The 22,585-nt window shown below is 40.3% G+C and overlaps 1 protein-coding gene across 3 annotated transcripts; it reads left to right on the forward strand.

The window, feature by feature from the left end:
- Window positions 1-1,265: 1,265 nt before the first annotated feature.
- On the forward strand, window positions 1,266-22,329 carry Snx16 (sorting nexin 16). Of its 3 annotated transcripts, XM_036178490.1 has the most exons (10): window positions 1,266-1,435; window positions 2,347-2,466; window positions 3,049-3,295; window positions 3,383-3,522; window positions 6,250-6,336; window positions 7,236-7,384; window positions 13,753-13,822; window positions 19,728-19,864; window positions 20,296-20,415; window positions 21,215-22,329. In XM_036178490.1, the coding sequence occupies exons 3-10, from the start codon at window positions 3,148-3,150 to the stop codon at window positions 21,324-21,326; spliced, it is 963 nt and encodes a 320-aa protein (XP_036034383.1). In that variant the 5' UTR covers window positions 1,266-1,435; window positions 2,347-2,466; window positions 3,049-3,147; the 3' UTR covers window positions 21,327-22,329. The 3 variants fall into 3 exon arrangements, with proteins under 3 accessions (XP_036034383.1, XP_036034382.1, XP_036034384.1); XM_036178489.1 differs by having other exon boundaries at window positions 3,049-3,522; XM_036178491.1 differs by lacking the exon at window positions 20,296-20,415 and having other exon boundaries at window positions 3,049-3,522.
- The last annotated feature ends 256 nt before the right edge of the window (window positions 22,330-22,585 follow it).

The raw sequence follows: 22,585 nt of genomic DNA on the forward strand, positions 1-22,585 counted from the left end.
ATGAACTATAATCCAGAAATGGAGGGCACACTTGTGATCCCGATCTTGAGGCAGGAAGACAACATGCCTTTGAGCTGGATCCTGAGGCTGCATGACACACTCTTTTGATCCAGACCGTGAAGCTGGAAGGCACACCTTTAATCTGGGCCACACCTTTTGTCAGAAGCCTATAGAAAGACAATGGAAGAGGGAACAGTGTGTTCTTCACCTACTTGCCCTCACCTCCGTCAGCCATCCATTCCTTCTTGGAGATCCCAGCAGACCAGCTGAGACACCCAGCCGCGTGGGACTGAGCAGCTACTAGATTCTTAAACTTTCCATTCATAACGAGCCATTGTTGGACTGTAGCCTGTAAGTCATTCCAATAAATTCATATATATGGAGAGAGAGCAAGAGAGAGATTTCCATTCAATAAGTTCTGTGACTCTAGAGAACCTGACTACTCCACCTGTTTAACACATCAGATCGGACCTGCTGCACCTGGTTCCCCTCTGTGCCCTATCCCTTCCCCAGACTGGCCTCTCCAGATGTCCCTGTGTCTATCTCTACCTATGCTCTCCCACATATTTACAGTAAACCTTCTCCTCCACCATACCTAGGAGCAGCCATGTTTCCTTTCCTTTTCCTTTTTCTTTCTTTCTTGCTTTCATTCATTCATTTGTTATTGCCCCAAAGCCCTAGAAATCATGAAATGATCTTTAAATCAGATTGCACAATTCTACTGGTCCTGTAAACGTTGATATATAACCATCAAATAGTAGTGTTACTGAAACATTATAGGTTTTCAAATGAGCAGACCTAAGCAGCCCAATATTGTTATCACTTGGGATAAATTACTAAGAAATTTAGAAATCCTTGCCAGAGAAAAGTCCTAAATTGCATGGGACGAATACACAATAAAATAGTGTTCTACCTGCCTATTTTTCAAATCAGTTTTCATCCATCAAAGAGCTGCTAATTATGGAAAATGAGCCCACCCCAAACCAGTGGTAACTACAAGTCCCATGATGCAAAGCTCGAGGTTACCCACAGTGCCTCCTGGGAATTGAAGTCTTTTTCTTTTTGTCACCTACTTGGCAAACTAGATATCGTAGCCCCACTTCTCAGAAAGTCACTTTTAATAATAAAGTCTGTGAAAAAACCATCGCTTCCCTGCGAGGAAATGAGATTTGTTCTGGCCACGGCGGAGACGGGAGACCCACAACTCGCGTGCGAGCCTCCGGGGGCGGCGGCGGCGTGGTGTGACGTCACTTCCTGGAGCGGCTCCCCTCCCTCCGGTTCGCGGGAACCGGGCTGGGTGTCCGAGCCGAGGCGCAGAGCGGCTGCTTTCGGCCTGAAGGTCGCGTGCGTCGCCCCGGGCCCCGGGGAGGAGGCGACCCGCCGCCGTCGCAGAGGAGCCGCCTCCCTTCGCCCGAGCGCGCGGGGCCGCTGGGAGGTAGGGCGCGGGGACAGCTGCGGCCGCGACGGCCGGCGGGAGGGTGCGGGGCGCTGCAGGGGTCCGCGCCGCGCCCCCTGGCCGCCCCCGACCTTCGGTTCCCCGGAGCGCTGGAGGCCGCGGAGCGGGGTCCCAGGGGTCGCGGCCCGCGCCGACCACACCGCCCCGCCGGGTGCCCCGGGCCTGCGTTCCGCCGCCTCGCTGTCACCTCCTCACCTGTCCGAGGGAGACAGGTAGCACGGCAGCATCCTCACCGGGACTCGCGTCCGGCGCCCCCAAAGAACGCGACACGCCCTCCGCACGCTCGGCGGCGGCTCCCGGGTGGAATTCCGGGGCACACTTGGGCCGCCTCCCGCAGCCCCGGGCCTCGGGTGGCAGATGTCAAAGGCCAGCGCGCTGGCGCTGAGAAGTCATGCTCAGTTATGCTCAGTTATTCTTTCTCTTTTTTGTGGAGGGGAGGGGTGCGTCAAAAAGAAGGCAAGAGGTGAGTCAGCAGCTCCAGGTTCTTGAATAGTCGACTCTTGAGGAAGGTTCACTGGCCACGTGAGGTTGAAAAAAAATCCTGTTTCAGCATCTTCCCAAGGGCAGTAGAGTTGAGCAAATGAAGTTGGGCTGGTAGATCCCCTGTTGTGTATAGACCTGTCATTTCTAGTGGTCAGCACCTAAAATTTTAGTTTATTCCTTAATGATGGAATGGTATATCATTACGTCTTTATAGTACAAAATTATTCTGACACAATCATCTTTTGGACCCTAGAATATGGAGAATTAATAGTCTACAAACTAAAACAAAATTTTAATCATTTAATTTTGACTGTGAATCTTGATCAAATCTTCATCAAGATTCATTCACTTGATCAAATTTACTTTTGAGGTATTTGATGCTAAGTTTTATAAAATGTTACTTTCAGGACACTTGTTGCTGGGTTGGTGGTGCAGGTGTGGATCCCTGCGACCTGAGGCTGCAGCGAGAAGATAAACGTTCAAGCCTGTCAGGGCTGGTACTTAGCAAGTTCATAGGCAGCACCCTGGTAAGTTATCCAGACCCTGTCTGAAAATTAAATACATCAGTTTTTAAGAAGAGAGGGGTAGAGTAGCTGCCTTAGTTCCCAAATCTCTACCAAGATAAAAGAGCACTCCTTAGTACATACCACCTAAGTTTCTGGTTGACTATGATTAGCATATTTAAGTCCTTGGTATATAAAAAGGCAATGTGAATGGTTTTTCCTTTCTCTTCCTATACTCAACCTATAGCACTGTCAGGATGACAGAACTACTTATTCTTCCTCTTTTGGGGGAGGGAGGGGTGTGTTTGTATGTATGTTAGGATTGAATCCATTTGAAATGAGCATTGCAAAAATAAAGGAATTAAAGTAGGCACAAAAAAGAAGAACGCTGTGTATTAGGAGGGTTAAGAAAAGAAATATAGAATAAATTGCATTCCTTCACCTTGCAAACAAGAGTCCAGGGACATAATTTAGATGAAAGGAAGGTGTTAGAAGGATGTCTTCATAAACTAATTGAGTGTCACAAATTCAAAAGAACATTTTGTTTCTTTTGGATTATGTTCTAGGTAGAAGACTAACCCTTCAATGTTCCCTTCTCATTTTTAGATAGTGCGTTCCTAAGAAGAAAATAATGAACTGCATATTGGTTGTTCTTTAAGTGTTTGGAGTCAAGAGTATACAGGTTTGTTGCCAAGGCCGAAGAAGATGGCAACCCCCTACGTCCCAGTTCCTATGCCAATAGGAAACTCTGCTTCTAGTTTTACAACCAACAGAAATCAAAGGAGTTCTTCTTTTGGTAGTGTCTCAACAAGCTCAAACTCTTCCAAAGGCCAGTTAGAAGACTCAAATACGGGTAATTTTAAGCAGACGAATGTTCAGGATCGGATGGACAGTACATCATCGGTCTGTGGTAGTCCTCTCATAAGGACTAAATTTACAGGTACAGATTCATCCATTGAATATTCTACTAGACCAAGAGACGCTGAAGAGCAGCATCCTGACATAGTGAACTGGGAAGATAGACCTTCTACACCTACGATTCTGGGCTATGAAGTTATGGAAGAACGAGCCAAATTTACCGTAAGTATTGGCTTCTGCTGCACACCAGTAACAAGTAAAAGACCTGTGTGCTTAAGTGCGTCCTGACTAAGGCAAGCCTGTACTTCAAATTCTTGACCATAAAATTCCATGGCTATTTCCCAATGAGTTCCACTATGCTTTTGCAAACTCTTACTTTATCACCAGACGTACCTCTGTAATTAGCACATGGGTAGAAAAAAACATCATTAGAACACCCATGCTCCCTGACAGCCAGTACCCACTTACCCAGTATTTTTCTGCTAGCCTCAGTTAATTTTGCCCCTTTTTGTACGTGACATAAATGTGGTTGTTGAGCACATGCTCTTTGGGATCCAGTTTTGTTTCAGCAGTATGCTTGTAAGAGTCGCCCTTAATCTTGCCTAAGCTTTTTCAGCAGCTCGTTTTTATTGCTGGGAGTACTTGTTTTTTCAGGGTCTTTCAGACACTGTTGCTGTGATCATTTAGTGCTGACCTCTTGAGAAACACATGTACACATTTCCATTTGCAGTCTACTTAGGAGTAAAGGTGCTGGTTCAGAGGCCCGGTCTTGGAAGTGAGCCGTGCTCTATCTGTAGGGTCATGCCACTGCAGTGTGTGTCACCGTTTTCCTGCCCTCTTAATTCATGTATTCTGGTCTGTATAAAATGTGAGTTTTCTTAATAACTAATTACATTAAAACATTCAAAACCTAGCCAGGAAGTGGTGGCACATGCCTTTAATCCCAGGACGTGGGAGCAAGAGGCAGGTAGGTCTCTAAGTTCAAGGCCAGCCTGGTCTACAGAACAAGTTCCAGGGCTACACCAAGAAATCCTGTCTCAAAATACAAAAAACAAAACAAAACAAACAAACAAAAAAAAAAAAAACGAACATTCAAAACCTTTTTGGCTATTTGAATATTCTCTTACACATCTCCATTTTGCAGTTTTCTGCATTCTAGACACAAGTCCTTTTTCAGATATGTGTGTTGTAACTGTTTTTACCTTTCCTTAGTGCATGCAATGAGCATAGTCTTAACATGGCCCAGTTCGTTATTCTCTTTTATTACTATATTCTTCCCTCTTGTCTCTTCTTTTAAGATGGGGTCTCACTGTGTAACCTGGCCTGTCCTCAGACATGCATTCTGCTGCCTCTGCTTCTCAGATGCTAGGGTTGGGCATGTCTACCACACCTGGCTCTGGCTAGCACTTTTTACAATCTTTGCTCCTCTAATGTTGTAAAGGTGTTGTCTGTGTTTTTTGTCCAACAGTTTTTTGCTAGATCTTTCACATTTCTATCAGCAGACCATCCAGGAGTGATTCTTACGCCCATGATATGGTGAAAGGCCAAGCCATTTGTATTGTTCCACAAAATCTCTTAATCAGGCTTTTACTTCAAAGCACTCTTCATTTCTGATGTTGCCTGTGACATAACTCATAAAGGTGAATCTCCTTCTATACTCCAGTTTTCAGTCTTGTACCAGTTCCACAACCCTAATTAGTACAGTGTTTAGTAGGCCTTGATCCCCAGTAGTTTCAGCACTCCAGCTCTGTTGTTTCTCGGGATGGCCTTTGCTGTTCTCTGCCCTGTGCACTGGCTTTGTTAGATCTACAAGTTCCTGGGAGACCCTTCACCTTCACAGTACTGTCTTCAGCTGAGGAACCCACTGGTTAAGTCTTTAATTCCTCCTGCTAATGTCTCGTAGTTGCTGGTGCAGGTCTTGTGGTCAGATTTGTCTGGTATAGCTGTTTGATATTCTTTGAAGAGATCTATAGTTGTTTTCTGTTTATTAACTACTATTTTTAAAAATCTGTCCAGTTTTAGTATTTTTAGGTTTTGTTTTGTTTTGTTTATTTCTTCTTTAGTGTTTTGAGACAGGGCTTCTCTATGTAGCCCTGGCTGTCCCTGGAACTCACTGTGTCGACCAGGCTGGCCTTGCACTCATGCAGATCTGTCAGCCTCTGCCTCCAAGTGTTGAGATTATAGGCAGGGGCCACCACACCCCACCTAGTTTACATACTTTAATATTGTTTGTTTATGTATATTGGCCTGTATGTGTTTAGCCTTAACCCTGCTAAAGTCACATTAGGTTGAAGGGTTTGCTTTTGGATTTTCTTGCAGTAAAGTTTTTATGTTTACTCTAATGTTTCATGCTATTAACTTCTGCCTGGAGGAGAGGACCTCCAAGGAAAACTGTAGACATTATTTTTGAAGAAACAAATATACCACTGGGATAAGATGTGAATCTGTATGAAACCATCATTTAAAACGTTTCACCAATTGTAACCTGATGGCTGTTTCTTTATTTTGACCTACCCATTTTAAGAAAGAATGTGTACTCATTGAGAGTCTGCTAGGGTATGAGTGTTTTTGTCCACCTACGGTCACAGGAGAATACGTCCACGATGATGCTACTAAGAGGTAGGATGGAGCTGGTGAGATGGCTCGGTGAGATGGCCTTAGCTCATTCCTAGCATTCTCATGGTAGAAGGAGAAAGCAGTTCCTGGATGTTATTATCTGATGTCCACACATGTACTGTGGCATTTTATCTTGGTCATAGTTTTAAAAATAATTTTGGTGTCTCCATCTCCATATATTGATTATCTGAATGACTTCATATTTCTTGCATAAAAATTGCTTGTTATATCAAGTTTTCTAGAAATGTTTGACCTCTTTGTCTTCCTTCTCTTTCTCCCCCTCTCATCTCTCAATATCCCTTTCCCTCTATCAACCCCTTTCTCTCTTTCTAGGTATATAAAATATTAGTAAAGAAAACCCCAGAAGAAAGCTGGGTAGTTTTCAGAAGGTACACCGACTTCTCTAGGCTTAATGACAAAGTAAGTAGTCAATAAATCCCAAGCTGCCCCTCAGTTGTGAGTTATCAATCTGTTCCCTGTCTTTGTGGGTTCATAAGAAAATCAGACTTCATTTCACTATAATAATCATCAATGTTATCTGCATGGTTAGCTGCATATTTATGAAAAATTGTTCTAATATAAATATGAAATGCTTAATATTTCATATATAATTTATAACCTCAAAAGTTTGAGGAAAATCTACTTAACATCACTTATAACTAAAGGAACGTGAACAACTGTTAGAACTAACAGTGGCTTGGGATAGAGTGTGAGTGCTTTTCAGGGCCAGACAAGCTCACAGGCAGTCTTTTGGCCAGCCTGGACTCTTATCTGGCGTCTCTGGGGAAGAATCAGCTTCCAGGCTCATTCAGGTCTTGGTCAGAGTTTAGGTTCTCGATGTTGTAGGGACAAGGCCCTTGCTTGATTACTGCCTGAGCCGGAGATCATCCTGCGGGCGTGGATCCATCTTCCAAGCTGCAGCCCAACTTTTTTGGTTTTGTTTTGTTTTTTTTCTTTTTTCCCAATGGCTGGTCCAAAGTTGAATAGGTAATGCACCAGAGAAGATATGCAAATCGCCAATTATATAGAATTTAACAGTATTTATGAAGTCAGAAATTCAGATTACAGCCACAGTAAATCCTACTGCTTTCCCCAGGATGACTAACAAGAGAAAATGGAAAATACCATGAGCAGGCACTGGTGTGGAGCAACTGGAATTGCCTGCGTGCACAGCTCTGGTGGCATCAAGATGCACTGCAGACTTAGTTTAGTTATCCTAATGTTTGGTGAAATTTCACATAGTCAGTGGTATAGAACAGTACTCAATTCCTGTAATTGAGTTTAACGGGTTTTTTTTTTTCTCTCTCTCTCTTTTTCAGTTAAAAGAGATGTTTCCAGGCTTTCGATTAGCACTTCCTCCTAAACGCTGGTTTAAAGATAATTACAATGCAGACTTTCTAGAAGATAGACAATTAGGATTACAAGCATTTCTCCAAAACTTAGTAGCTCACAAGGACATTGCTAACTGGTATGTAACAAATTAAAATAAGAGATAATAAAGTTATTTCAAAAACCAGTTTAAACTGAAGAATAAATTTAGGACCAACTTCATATCAGAACATAATGGGGGGTGGGAATTGAATTAGCTCTCCCAAATAAATCTCTGCATGGAATTTTCTTGTTTTCTTTCAATTGAGGATTTTATTTAGCATTTTGTTTATATTAAAGCTTTAAACATAAAGGGAAAATTTCAGTTAGATTAATTCATGTAGTAAAGTAAAATTTCTAGAAACAATGAACCATGTATGAAAAGGATCAAGTTTTTTTGTTTTTTTTTTTTTTTGCTTTTGTATAAGAAAATCTCTTAATGAATTATCACATTTGAAGGACTTACATTATTAGAAAAAATAGAACTGTTTTGAAAAAACTACAGAGAGCATTTTCAGTGAACAGTAGCATATGGTACATGTCTGAGCTCTTTGTAGTTTTTCAAATAATGGTGGAAAGTAACCAAGGACCCCTCTATGTCTTTCTCTTTCTCTCACTCCATCTTTGCATGTCACCTTCAACCCTGCACGAGCCCTGCATGCTCTACCTGAGCATCCGCTCCTCAGTGTGTGCCACCTCAGCAGCAGTATCTACCCAGACCTGCAAGTCTTTCACACACCCTCACTGCTCTAGTGCCTTATGTCTTAGGACACTCGAACTAGTCTACTTTTCCTGTGGCACGCCCTCTCCATGCTAGTGCAAGCAGCTCCCTGCCATAATCACTATTGTCCTGCTCATCTTCCTCTCCTCATCCCTTCTTCCTTCTGCAGCTCACTATAGCCTGATAGTTTTGTGATGCACTTTGATGAGATCATTCTGGTCCCAGCCTACTCAGCTGTCTTTCAGCCATGAATTTGTTATTTCTCCATTCATCCGTTCTCTGTGCATCAGCTGTATCCATCTCCTCTTTATCTAACATTATCATGCTTCTTGGTCTTCAGGTTTATTGCTTCCTAGAAAGGCAATATTTCAAACTACTCCACTGTAACTCCTCTACATCCCAAAAATTTCAACACAAACTTCACTTCATTAGGTAACTGCCTTTCCTGACTAGCCCTTTGCCTCTCCACTACAAAAAACAAGGTCTCTCCTTCCTCAGAGTATTTGTAGGAGCCCTTCGATGGTTTGAAAGTTGTCTCCTAGTGCTTTAAGACACCTGTGGTTGTAATGAACTTCTCTACCTCTAGGTAGGATGATACTCACTTTGTACCAGTCTTAAGAATTGAGACGATAACACTTTAGCCATTACCAGTATAATTTAATTTCATGACATCTCAGTTTTAAAAGGCTGGTTGGTACTTGACTTTCATCACATTTTGGGTTGCACAGTATTTTTGTGATTATTGGTTTTGTTTTTTTCACCAGATTGTGAGATTTAGTTATGTGGTTATTTCATTTACTATGCAATATACGTGCTTAGTGCAGCGCTGACTCAGTCAGCTCTCAGTATCTCTTGAGTAAATGAATGGCAAACTTGTTAATATTCAATTAGAAAAGAGAAGTTTGTACAAATGAGACAGAATATTTGTGTGTGTGCATGTACAAATATAAATATATATATTTACATTTCTCAAAATCCAAAAGAAGAAAGATTATCATTAATGCCAGGACAGAAAAAGCAGTAATAAGAACTAGGAAGAACTGGAATCATAGAAAAGGCCTTTGAAATTTATCTTACACTATACCGTAATGTAATGAAGAAATCTATGCATGCTTTCTCTTGCCCCATATTCAGTAAGCCTGATGTCTTTGTACTGAAACTGTGCTAAAATACACTCTATGGACCACTTGAAGTAACTTTGCTTAGCAAAATGTAACTTCTTCAGATGCATCGTTTTTAAAATTACCAGTACTAGATTTCAATCATTAAAAGTTAGGCATTGCAGCCAAGTATGGTACAGAAGCCTGGACAACCTGCCCTAGGAAGGTAAAGGCCAGAAGACTGAGTTTGAGGCCAAGCCTACAAAGGTCATCTCAAAAAACAAAATAGATGAAATAAAATAGATCAAATCTACTTATCAGGAAAAAGAAAAAGAAGGATGTAGGTCAGTAAAGAACGTATGCCTTGTATTCACGGGGCTTTGGCTTTGAACCCTAGAGCTGCAAATGAAAAGAGCAGACTTAAGCCAGATGTGACAGGGCACGTCTTCAATCCAGCACGTGAGGAAAAGGCGGGCAGACCTCTGTGAGGAGTTCCAGGCCAGCCAGGGCTATATAGAGAGAGCCTGTCTCAGGAGAAAAAAAAGAACTACTAGACTTTGCTAGGAACATTCAAGATCCCTGAAACTGGAGAGTTGGCTCAGTGGTTACGAGCATTTGTTCCTCTTGCAGAGGACCTGGGTTCAGTTCCCAGCACTCACAGGTTGGTTTACAACCATCTATTACTCCAGCTCCAGATGACACAAGTCCCTTTTCTGACCTCCATGGGCAGCAGACTCACACATAGTATACTTACATACATGCAGACAAATCATTTATATGCACAAAATAAATCTAAAAACATTTTTTGGGAGATTACTAAAACAGCACACCTCGGGTCACTGGTAGTAGCTTTGCTCAATTCATTAAATATACATTTCAGGAAAATTAAAATTTCTTAGCCAAGTAAGGTGGTAAAAGTTTTCATTTTCTTAGCATCTTAGAAGATTAAAATTTACAAAGTATCTAGCTTACCTCAACATTTATCGGTCTAGGTCTATTACTATTTTTATTTTACATCGTCAGACATTTAGGGAATACAGTTAAGAACTTATATACTTTTGCTTTGTTTAAGTATACATTATTTTTTCTGAGTGATGTGTAACATTTAACTTACAGTGAAAGAGGTTTCTTTAGTTGTTCAGCATGAGAGGGTGATGAGAAGGATTATCTGTCGTAAGGGCTAGCCCTGAACTCCTTGATCTCACGTCTATAGAGAAGTTAAGCTTCTGTCTGAATAAAAGAAGAAGTGTGTAACTTGCTGCTCGGTCTGGTGTGGACTGTTAAAGCACAGACACGGGGAGGAAGGAGCAGTACTGGGAGTGGGTTTGTACATTTAGAAGGTGAGCTTCAGATGGGGTCGGAAAATGCATGACTTGGAAAGGAAGAATCCAAAGGGTGCAGTGACTCTGAGGCTGCAGAGATCTATCTCCAAATTCAAGGTCAGCTTCTTAAACCTGGTATAGTAGCTCCCTGCTTGATTGCATCGTCTCTCCACCTTTCAGGACTGCTTCTTCTGTCAACACAAGTGCCTGCTTCTCAGCCTGTCAAAGGCTCAGTTCCTTGCAGCACTTCTGCTGTCGGTGGTACCATTCCTGTGGTGCTCCATGTACGGGATGTCCATGGTCTCCTCCATCCCAAGTCACACAGTAGAGGGAAAAGGAATCCACTGTTCAAAGACTCCATTGTGTTTCAAAATATAGGGGAGAAGAGTCTTTCACTTTTTATGCAGAAAAGAGAACAGAGGACATTCCTCCCAAGGGAAGAAGGAACAGACAAAACTTCTGCATGTCTTTATGAAACCCTACTTGCAGATCTCTACAGAGAACTGTACGGTCATTTGCCAGAGACTCCCAGCACACAGGAAATGAGGCAGGGGATCTCAACTTCCAGACCAGCCTGCCCTACACAAGAGACACTGTTTATTTGTCTGATTTGGGGGTGCTGGAGTATTGGCTCAGGGGTGAACAGCACTGACTGCTTTTCCAAAGGACCCACTTTCAAATTTCAGCACCCACATGGCAGCTCTCAACCATGTGTAATTCCAGCCCCAAGAGGATCTGACAGTCTCTTCCCCAGGAGCACTGTGTGCGTGTAGAGCAAACACACACAGGCACACTCCCATACACAGCAAAATATCAAAAAACTAAAAATGAATGTGGCTTTATATGTGTGAGTTATTGCTCATGTGTTAAATCAGTCTTCACTTTTCCTTCTGGTGGATTATGTGCAGTCTGATAGCCTTACCACACAGCTGTTCTCATCCCAGCTGGCGGCAGCGCTTAGGACTGTTAGTTAGAATTGCTCCAACTGTGACAAGGCGAGAGTGGAGGCAAGATGAAAGGAAATTAAAATATCCTAGTTTAAAGTACTGAGAATATTGTTTTCAGGTCTATTTATAAAACACAGGAAAAACAAATTGAAAATAAACACTGTTTCCACGATAACAGGAATTATTAGAAATTTTACCCATTCAACACATTTTTATTTAGAGCTTATTGTATGAAAGTATGGCCACACAAAGATGAAATAGGTGCTGGTCTTGTATTAAATCTAAGTGAGAAAATGTGCCCCAGAAGTGATAATGGAAAGAAATACATCTTTTCACTGAGGAAATGTCAGAACTTATGACTGGATGACATTTGAGCTGGTCTCTAAAGAATTAATGATATTTGGACCATGTTTGAGAAAGTGAAGAAGGATTTGCCAGATGAAAGAGAATTTTGTAATCAAACTGCACAAGTAAAGCCTATGGGTTATATGCCAGGAACAGTGTGGTATTTGGTTTGTCAAAGTGAAGTACAGTTATTTGCACAGTCTCATAGTTAAAATACGTCTGTTTTATGCTGTCTCCTACACTGACATCACTTCACCATTACATACCTTACCAGTGTTCAACTCTTCTCTGTTTTCACAAGTATTTCACATCCCACTTCCAATGCCTCACTGATATCTAACTGTAGGCACTTCGTAGAAAGAGTGGGTGGGTGGTGTATAATCCCTACACCGGAAGACTGGTAGTCCCGTTCTACTCTGTGCTGTTAAACCAGCTGCAGTATTCTAAGCACCAGAACTTGATAGCCATGCGTGCAAATGAGTATGTTCAGAGGAAAGTGCCCTACAAAAAAGAATTTGACTTAACCAAGACAAAAGACAAACAGTTTTCAGATAGAAAGGGACACACACGAATTTATACTCAGAAGACAGATTTAATGTCCTCTACCATTTGTACTTTGTGACACCATGATGGTCGTTTTTCTGTCTAGACTTTGATATCCTTGCTGAGATAGAGAAATAGGTATTGCCTTCCAGAGCTGCTACAAGTGTGAAAGCGGTGTGATGCAGTGGGACAGTGGTAGTGCATTGGTGGTGCATCTAGGAACCGAAGCAGTAGAGGAAGTGGAGTAACATCCTTACTGCTTGGTGTTGTTGAGTGAAAGACTTGGGGTTGCCCTGGCTGGTCAAAGAGCTGAAGGAAGACCCCTATGTAGAAGCCTTGGGGAGACAAGTCACCACTTAGTAAAGGAAGTGACTGGTTGGTTCACCCACAGGTGGTTTCTGTGAAAAACAGGAGAATGTCCCCTGTTGTGGCCTGAATCTTAAGAGGGACAGAAGTGTTGTGTAGCAGGTGGTTCGGCACCACCCTGAAGCTCTGCCATGATCATGGACATTTGTCTTTCCTCAGCCTCCCTGAGCGTGTGTCCTTCCCCTGTCTTATAAAGACTTGACAGTCTAGGATCTGCTTGCCATCGGCTGTCTTAATACTACTGTTTTATATTCCTATTTTTCTTTATGAAGAGCTCTCAGTATCCAACTTATCTCTTCCTGATTACACAGCCTTGTCATTAGAAACCTCTCAGGACTAATATAACCCCAAAGCCCCATTCTCTCCAATGCAGGGTAGCATCTCCTTTATGTAGTGTATCAATTAGTCATGTTCCTGTCTTTGACAAGTAAAAAACATGTAAGCTGCACATATATGTCAAGTTATCTCTCAGGCCCAGAATCGCTGTTAGGAAAAGGGGAGTGTTTTATTGTGAGGATGTTGATGATCCACCTTCTTAACTCAATGCTGATGGAAAGTGTATACTTCATTATATAAAACATTTAGTAATTAAGAGATGTTCAGAATTTTTTCTCTTAATATCTGGGGAGAAATATATGTGTAAATCAATAAACAAGCAAGGGCAGTCTTTAAGGTATTTCAGAGTAAAGACTTTTCAGACTTCAGAAGTGTTCCATGGAGGAGAGAATAAATAAGAATTGCTTTCCTTCATAGCAAGGTGTCAGCTGTTCAGCTATTGGTACTGATGCTTCCCTCAAGGTCAGAGTGAGGTTCACAACTCAGGTTGCTGCTCTCTACCGTTATTCTGAATTGTGTTTATTGCGTCTTATGGTTTGTGTTAACAGTAAACTTGCGATTTTTATTTACATTTATAAGATCCTATGGATAGCATAATACCTTTGTATCTTTTGTAATTTGATATTGCATGTAGCTACTTACGTGAAGACACATACATAAATTGCTTTTGTTTGTATTGTCTACAAATTTCTTGCCTTACACACTGTATAGCTTCAATGTGCCTTTTGTTTTCTGCTGTCTTTTCTAACGTTATTTGTATGCCAACTAATTTTTTTACCTTTGAAAAGCCTTGCAGTGAGAGAATTTCTTTGTCTGGATGATCCGCCAGGTCCATTTGATAGCCTAGAAGAAAGCAGGGTAAGTGCTGTATTATATGTCACGTGAAAGAGGAATAAATAATACAGTACAATTACTACATTGTTTCTTGATGGATTAGCAGACAGCAAAATATTATCAGTTCAAGTTAGAGTGGTTTTGCTGCAGGCAGCTTTTAATGTTTGAATCAAAGGTTTCTTTCATTCAAATGCATGGTCCTAGTTTAGTGAAAAGATGAAAATCCATACATGGCATGTAATAAATAAAAATCTAAAATTAAGTCCTTTCTACTATATTTCTACTGCTTCAAAAAATTATTAAAATGCTACAGGGCTTTACTTCATTTGGCAGTATGATTTTGTGGTGGTCATTCCTTTTCTGAGGTATCCAAGTGAGGAACCTACTGTCAGATTCAAATTGAACTGATCTTCAGAGGTAGACGGGATTGTCTTGTTAGCAGTTCAGCTTGAGTTTGACGGTACTCAAATTACAATGATTGACACATTAAAGTGGCCCATTTCTTGAAGCAATAGGCTAGGTTTACAAAACAGATTTGCTAATAATAGATTAGCTGGAATTTTATGCAAGTTTACCCCCAAATGTTTAATGGCATTTAAATGAAACAGATTGAATTGGTAGGCTTGCAGTTTTGTTCAGCTACACTGTAGCACTTCTTTAGAGTGGTGGGGTAAATGCTGTAGCTTTTTAAAAACCGCTTTGTTGAAAGAAAACCTTCAAAAGCTTTATTCATTTGTTATTTGTCATTTCATTGTTAAATATATAGCATAGCAGTTTTTAGTATTTATACATCTGTGGTACCAGCACCATAATTCAGTTTTAGAGTATTCACATTATCTCAAACATCTTACTCTGCACTCCCACCCCAAGACAATCTGTAATCTGCTTCCATTCCCTATAAATTTGCCTTTTCTGTTTGTTTCATATATATAGGTTCATGCAATAATGTGGGTGTGTTTATATCTGTACTCCATGTACATAATCTTTCATGTATATGATGTGCATGATAGTTTACATATTTAATCTTTTCTGCCTTCCTTCACTTAGCTTGTTTTCAGGCTATTCCATTTTATAGCCTCTGTCATCAGTTTTTATGCTTCTGTCATTTAATGTGTGCACCAACTTAATGTTTCCCCTACCCCCAGCTGAATGATCCTTAGAGTGTTGGCAGTTTTGTACCATCCTAAGTCTCACTATGGACAACTTCTTCTAAACCCTGGTACATGTATGCTTTCCTTTCTCTTAAGGTGTTTGCTGAGAAAGGAATTGTTTTCTTGGAAAGCATCCTAACGTCTAACTTGAAAGAAACTTTTTTAAACTAATGGACTATTTTACTAAGTAGTTTCCGGAACCTGGTAGTTTGGGAGAGTTTCTGTTTCTCCATTCCCTCACAAACATTTAACATTATGTACTTCCCTTTCCCCCAGATTGTTTTCCTAGCAGCCCCTAGGATGGGTTATTTCATCGCCTTTTCTGTCGATCTAAATGAAAAGTCAGCCTTTACCTTGATTGCCATTCCCATTGTATGATGGATACCTTTGCTCTGTTTGGAAGAGATCTGTCTTTGACTTTTACTAATCTGATGGTGATGCATCACCATGCAGCCTCTGTGTTCTTCTCACTTCTCCCCACTGAGCTTCCTGGGCCTGGAGGCTGCTGCTTTACCTCAGATGTGGAGGTTTCTTAAGAAGGCCATTATCTCCTCAAGTAGTTTGCAAGTCCCTCTTCCCTTCTCCCTGGGTCTCCTTATAATTTTCATTTTGTTGCATAACTCTGAAGTGTTGTTGATTTTTCTCCAATTAATTTTACTCGGTTATTTTTTTTTCTTTGTTTGCAAGATTGGATTATTTCTATTGGTTTGTCTTTGAATTCAGGGATTCACAGTTCTGTCTTGTCAGGTCTGCCATTGAGTATTTCTTACTGATTTGTTTTAAATTTTAGTCCTTGTATTTTTTAATTACAGAATTTTCATTTGCTTCTATTTATCATTCTTATTAAGATTCACTACTTAGTGAAAAATAAATACACCTTTAATGTTTTTGGTTTTAGTACATCTAATATACAAACTGCTTCAAAAATCATTTATTCTGTATACAGTTATTTGATGTCATTGAGAGACAGCTTCTGTTAACTTGTTTTTCCCAGTTGTGCTTGGGTTTGGGGGGTTTTTGTCTGTTTGTTTTCTATTGTTTTTTTAAATACTAGACAGTCAGGATGTGTTTAACAGCCTTGATCTGGTTTCTGTTCTATAGACGGTTGTTATTGGTCTCCTCATTTATTAGCTGTGATATTTGTCTCTGCAGCCTATGTAGTCCCTGGGTTTGGGCTCATTTTGTTATTTTGATCTAAAATGTGTTTGGAAAGTGAAGTTCCATTTTAGGTGTATCGATTGTACTACAGAACGGTTGGCATTAGTACTTTTTAGTTCTTAAAGCTCATGATTTCTCTTCCTTTCAAATAGTGTTCTGCCTTCCTACAAGACACTTCTTAAACATTTTTAATTTTTTTTTAACTGAGGCTCCAACCCAGGGCCTTGCGCTTGCTAGGCAAGCACTCTACCACTGAGCTAAATCCCCAACCCAACATTTTTAATTATTACATTTTTCCTTTTTACAAAAAAAAAATCTAAATATTTTTAATTCAAAATATGCACTGGTTGAGTTGGGAAAGAGTGAAGTTGGTTTGAGTTAAGATTTTTGAAACGCCACACTATTGCATTAGATACTGGATAATTCTTTGGCAAAGGGAGCTGATCAGCTCATTGCCAAATTGGTTGTGAAAACTAGTTGAATAAATCACCAAAGCTATATTGAGCCTATATATTCAACAAGGCAGTATGGAATGTAGCTCCTAGAATTTTTTCTGTAAAATGAATGTATTTTCTTAAAGCTGTATTTGAAAATGAATATTTGTTTAGATAAAAAGAACTTGAAAAAATTCCACACTGACTCTTCTATTTCAAAGCAAAAGAGACACAATAGCATACAACATCAGCTTGTAGAGTTCCTTCAGCAGCTTCTTCTTAAAGAAAATGTATAAAACGACAATAATGAACTTCTTTGCAGCTTAAACTATTCAATCCAGTAAGCAGAAATCTTATTTCTGCTTTTTCAATTTGCAACCTGTTATCTATTGTTTGTTCATTGGTTTTTGAAGACAGGGTTTCTATGTTTAACAGCCCTGGATGTCCTGGAACTCTATAACTAACCTTGAACTCACAGAGATCTGCCTGCCTCTGCCTCCCAAGTTCTTGATTAAAGGTGTGAGCTACCATACCCATCTTACCTGCACCCTATTAAAGGGAAACATTTCTGTGCCTCCAAGTGCCTGTACTAGAGAGGAAACTAAGATTGGAGATATTAACTTGGTCTGCCTCCTTTGGCAGAGCTATACCTCCATGGAAATTACATCATTAGAGGAAATGAGGTTGGTGCGTACTAACAATAAACCAGTTGTGATTAGAAGTGAGTAATGAGAACCAGGTACAGTGGCACACACCAGTAATCCCAGCACCAGCAGGTGCAGCAGTGCTGGGTTTGACTCACATGAAGACCTATTCTCAATAATCAAGAATTGTGATGTGAATTCAAAATTTCTCAAGGAAAAATTCTGACTACAAATAATTAAAACCTAAATCCTTAGTCTTTCTACTCCCAACTTAGATATTCTGCAGCATAGGAACTTAATTTTTCTTGTTCCCAAGTTTGAGAAAACCAGAAAGACAAGTAAGTGAAGAACATCCGTGAATTGTATGACATGTTTTCTAGAAGCTGCTGCTCGTCACAGAAGATTGCATACATCACATTCATCATCATTTAATGTTACAAGTCATTCAGAGCAGTTTTAGTTTGGTTGTTTTCTAAGAGTACAAACCATTTTGAGGTCTCATTAATAGGTACATAGTTCCATCAGCATATTTCTAATGATTATTCTGAAAGCATAGTCTCTAGGGACATTTTTCCTAAGATAATCCCCCCTTGTGGAGATAGTTTTTCATCCTGGAAGAAACCCAAGGTTTACAGGCAGCTTATTTGTAGGGCTGACCTATCTGATACTGTTGTACTCTTCAGCTTCCCACTGTTTTTCTCTGTCAGTGGACACATCAGCAGTGTGTTTCCCAGTGCTTCCTGTCGTCACTCACCTATAGTGTTATGAGCCTTTTGATTCCAGGCTGATTTTCTTGGTTACCAGCTGCCTTTTCTAGATTAATGGCTGCATAGGGCTCTTATATAGCTGTCCATTACCATACTTCATCATATTTCCTGTGATTTTTATTTTACTACACTCCAGGACACAAATGTAATCTTTAAATTATATTCTGAGAGTAAAACTTGCTTTTCACACCATGCTTTAATTGACTTAGCTTTTCTGTATGGGTGACTACTCATCCCAATACCACTTATTAAAGTGTTCACCATCCATCACTGGTTAAAAGTTCTCCAGTCTCAGGAATCATTCATCTTGTCTGTTTGTAGCCGGTCAGTTCTATTTCACTTATTTATCTCCTGACTGTTCTATACAGTTCATTGTAGTAACTGTAGAAGCTTAGAGTCCCAAGAGCAGAGGTTCTCACCATTTTTGTTTGTTTGTTTGTTTTCAAGGTTGGCTTTTCTTCCATGTGAATTTTATAATCAACTCAGGAATTCCTTGAAAATCCTCTTGCATTTTACTTGGGAATACTCTTCAATAAAGCTTTCATTTCTTTTTCTCCTTTAAGTTCCAAGACATCATTAACTTCCAATCATTCTGTTAGTAATTGCTGTTTTATAATCTAAATTGTTGTGATTGAATTGTTGGGTTTTGTATGTTTATTTCCCATCCTTACTATATCTTTGTAGATCCTTTTGAATTGCCCATATAGCTAATTGTATCCTTACAATACTAATATCCACAGTTTTCCCCTACTCGTCCTTAATATTGTGCATGGCATTTTCCTGTATTATTGTGCTTGCTAATATATCCTTGGAGATAAATCAAAACCATCATAGTGGGCATACTTTACCATTCTTTGTAACCTTAAAGAACCCCTGTATCCTTGTGAGATGTTTTCCATTAGCTGTGGGTAGTTGTGGTTTTTCACTTGGTATTATCTCTTTTTATGGATTTGGAAGTTATTCTATTCCTAGTTTGTAGGGTGTATGGTGTAGATATCTGTGTCCTACTGACAGGTTTACTTACATATGTAAGGGTAACTTTGTGAGGACTCTTTAATCAGCACTAAATATATTCATACATTTTCAAATGATAAGGAATTATTTGTGAGAGAAAATTTGATTTTTAATTGCTGAATATAGATGATAATGATTTTGTATCAAATTGCTGAGTGCATTGTTTTCCTTTCTATCTCTTGTTGAGTCTGGTGTCGGGATTATTCCGCTTCCCTAAGCTCACGGTCATGCCTTTTCTCTTCTCCTGAGCTACTTGAATACACTTAATGACTTCTGTTGCGTGAGTTTTCTTAGAACTTGCCTGGAAGACTAATTTGACTGATAATTCCTCTAGTTTATCAGAGTATATTAACTGACTATCATTTCTACTAAATGACCGTAGTTTATTCAGATTATTTATTCTGGGGAAAGGCAGTTGTTTTTTTATAGAAATTGACAACTTTTATAATTTTAAAAATAAAACCATGTAATACTGTTCTTCGTTTTCTTACATGATATTCTATTACTTTATCTGTAATCACATATCTACTTTCAGAGTTTGCTATGATAGTTATTCTCAAGGAAGAGAATTTATAGGTACCCCTGTGCATGGGAACTGAGTGCCAAAATAGCAGTAATCTAAAAAGATAAGCATGAAGAACAATTGGTTTAGGTTTTTACACCTATGTCTTTGCTGTGTTTCTGACTCTTTAATAATGTTTTTTGAGAAAGGTACTGCTTCAGTACATAATTTCTTCTCTGCCTGCATGTTCTTTGTAAAGGCATTCTGTGAGACTTTGGAAGAGACTAACTACCATTTACAGAGAGAACTGCTGGAAAAGCAAAAAGAGGTAGAATCCCTGAAGAAACTGCTCGGGGAAAAGCAACTTCACATAGACGCACTGGAGAACAGAATGAGGTGGGTCATGACACTTCTGCTTGTGGTCTGGCAAATCAGTGTCCTTTTGATTTGACTGCAACTCGCAGAGTCCCGGGCTCTTGGCCTGCGCCCTTGTAAGCTGATTGGATGTAGGAGGCTGAGTGTTTAAGGATGAGAAACTGCTGATGAAAAGTTAAGTGTTGTCATGTTACCAACATGACATGACACACTAACTTGTGACTACAAAAGCTGGAGTTTGCCTCCCTGGCGGTATATACTGAATACATGTGGGAAAGATTCTGAATGATTGCAACTGCTGATTCACTGACAGTCCTCGGTTAGCAATTTACTAGCCACTTGACTGCATAGACTTAGCGGCTAGAGGCTAAGAATGCTGCATGTTTTCATGACAGTGAAGGCACACCTGTCTTACTCAGAAGAAATAACTTTGTGTTGTAACGTACTTTTAGAACACTGTCCTTAGAACCTGAAGCGTCACTGTGTCTATCAGGAGCAGAAGGTGGACAGATCCTAAGGGCGGAGTCCTCTGTACTTCAGATCAAGCGGGATGTCTTGGAGGAAGACTCTAGGTATATAATTGTCTTGGTTAGGCTTACTGTGGCTGTGGTGAAACACCATGGCCAAGAGCTACTTGGGGAGGAAAAGGTTTATTTGGCTCACCTGTTCATAATCTATGGGAGTCAAGACAGGAACTCAAACAGGGCAGGAACCTGCAGCAGCAGCTGATGCGGAGGCCATGGTGTGGAGCTGCTGACTGGCTTGCTTCCTCGGGCTTGCTCAGCCTGCTTCCTTATAGAACCCAGGACCACCATCCCAGAGGTGACACTACCAACAGGGGCCTGGGCACTTGGCTGTGATTACTAATTAGGAAAATGCCTACAGGCTTGCCTACAGCCCAGGCTTATGGAACCTTTCCTAACTGGCGAACTCTAGGCCTGTCTGAGACTTGTCTTGGGAAATTAGGTGGAGGCCGGTGAAGTGGCTCATTGCGTAAAGGTGTTTGCCGCCAAGCCTGCCAACCGGCATCCAGTTCTTGGGCCCACCTCAGCAGAAGCAGAAGACTTCACACACGTGCTGGGGGCACGCGCACGTGTGCACACACACACACACACACACACACACTCTGAATAAATGAATGTAACTTTTAAGTGGATAGCATCTCAGGAATGACACCTCAGGTTCACTGTGGTCACCATAAGCGTGCATATACATGTACATGCACACACAAAGACACAAGCAACTTGTGGTTGAATGTATAATTGCTTTACAGTAATTGTGTAAGTAGCTCTTCTGTGAGGAGAGAACAGTAAAGTGAGCGTGTAGCTGGCCCCTTGTCCACCTCACTAACACGGTCCTCTTTCTCTTCAGAGCTAATAATAGGCCACACGTCAACTCCAGAGAAGCTAGAAGTGTGGCGGCGGCGGCGGCCATGGCAGACATCGAAGTGGCACGGCCAGCATACAGTGTTGAAGATGACTGAGGCGCTGCTGACAGCTCCCTCCGAGCTGGCATTTCAGCAGATTTGCGGCAGAGGGGCAGATCCCACCGAAAAGACTGAACTGGAAGAGAGCAAGCGTGCACGTGTACAAAGTTTACATAAAGTCTCCTTAAGTTATTGGAATAAGAACTGTGTTCACTGCTGCTTTGAACTGTCTTTTGTCCAGCATTGTAGTTACTACTCGGAAAAACAAACAATAACAAAGACTAGTTAGAATTGTTATCAGGGCCCATATTCTTAAATACTTTACATAAATTATTACAGTCTTGCCTGTATATTGCTCCAAACTACTGTGTGTGCGTGTGTGTATGTGTGTGCTTGTCTTAAAATCACCAGTTATAGTAGGTGAAAACTAATTGCATGTTAGACTCTGGGTAACGTTTCTGTCTCAGACATGATATAGGATTAAGTCAGTGAACACCGTAGGGAAGATAAAGATGAATCCAGTGTGAAATGTTGCTGTGTCTATCATCTCTAAATAAAAATGGCTTATTTGAAATGTTAACACTATTTAAAAGATGACTTTTTAGGGCCAAAGATAATGCGCTTTGAAGAGCTGTAATTAGATAGGCAAGCAATAAAATAGCCTTGATTTAAATGATGATTATTAATGTCAAGCTACTTACTGGAAGTGTCCTGATTTATTAATATCTTATATGTGGATATTTTCTGCATAATCTTCAACTCAATTCTCTACCCATAGATTCAGTGGGGTTTGCCTCATTCAGAACACTACCTCTTTTTGCTAATCAAGGCATATTCTTTTCAAATATATTACAGTTTTGAGGCAAGTGAGTTACAGAAAAAGAAAACAAAATAAATAACCATATATATTGCAAAATTCCCAGTAGCTTGACTCCTAGTGTTCCATTTGTATTTCTATGTATATGAAGATGTTATGCTGTATTATGGCTGATTTTGTTTATAATGTATTTAGCCAACTGATGCACTTTATGATAATTAAACTCTTTTGTGCCAAGTTCAACTGGTGAGTTTCTTTAGGAGTTAGCTGGAAGAATGATGTAGTGTCTTTACTGTTATTACAGAAGTCTAAGCCAGCCTTGTGAAATATTTATGCTTATTTCAGTTCTGTGTACAGTTGTGAAAATGCCTTGTTTATTTTCTATTTCCACTGTTTGCGTATTTTTATCGTTATTATTATTATTGTTGTTATTGTTGGTGGTGGTTTTTTGAGAGAGGATTTCTCTGTATAACAGCCTTGTCGGTCCCAGAACTGCTCT

The sequence above is a fragment of the Onychomys torridus genome, chromosome 2, assembly GCF_903995425.1.
Source record: "Onychomys torridus chromosome 2, mOncTor1.1, whole genome shotgun sequence".
Classification (NCBI taxonomy): Eukaryota; Metazoa; Chordata; class Mammalia; order Rodentia; family Cricetidae; genus Onychomys; species Onychomys torridus.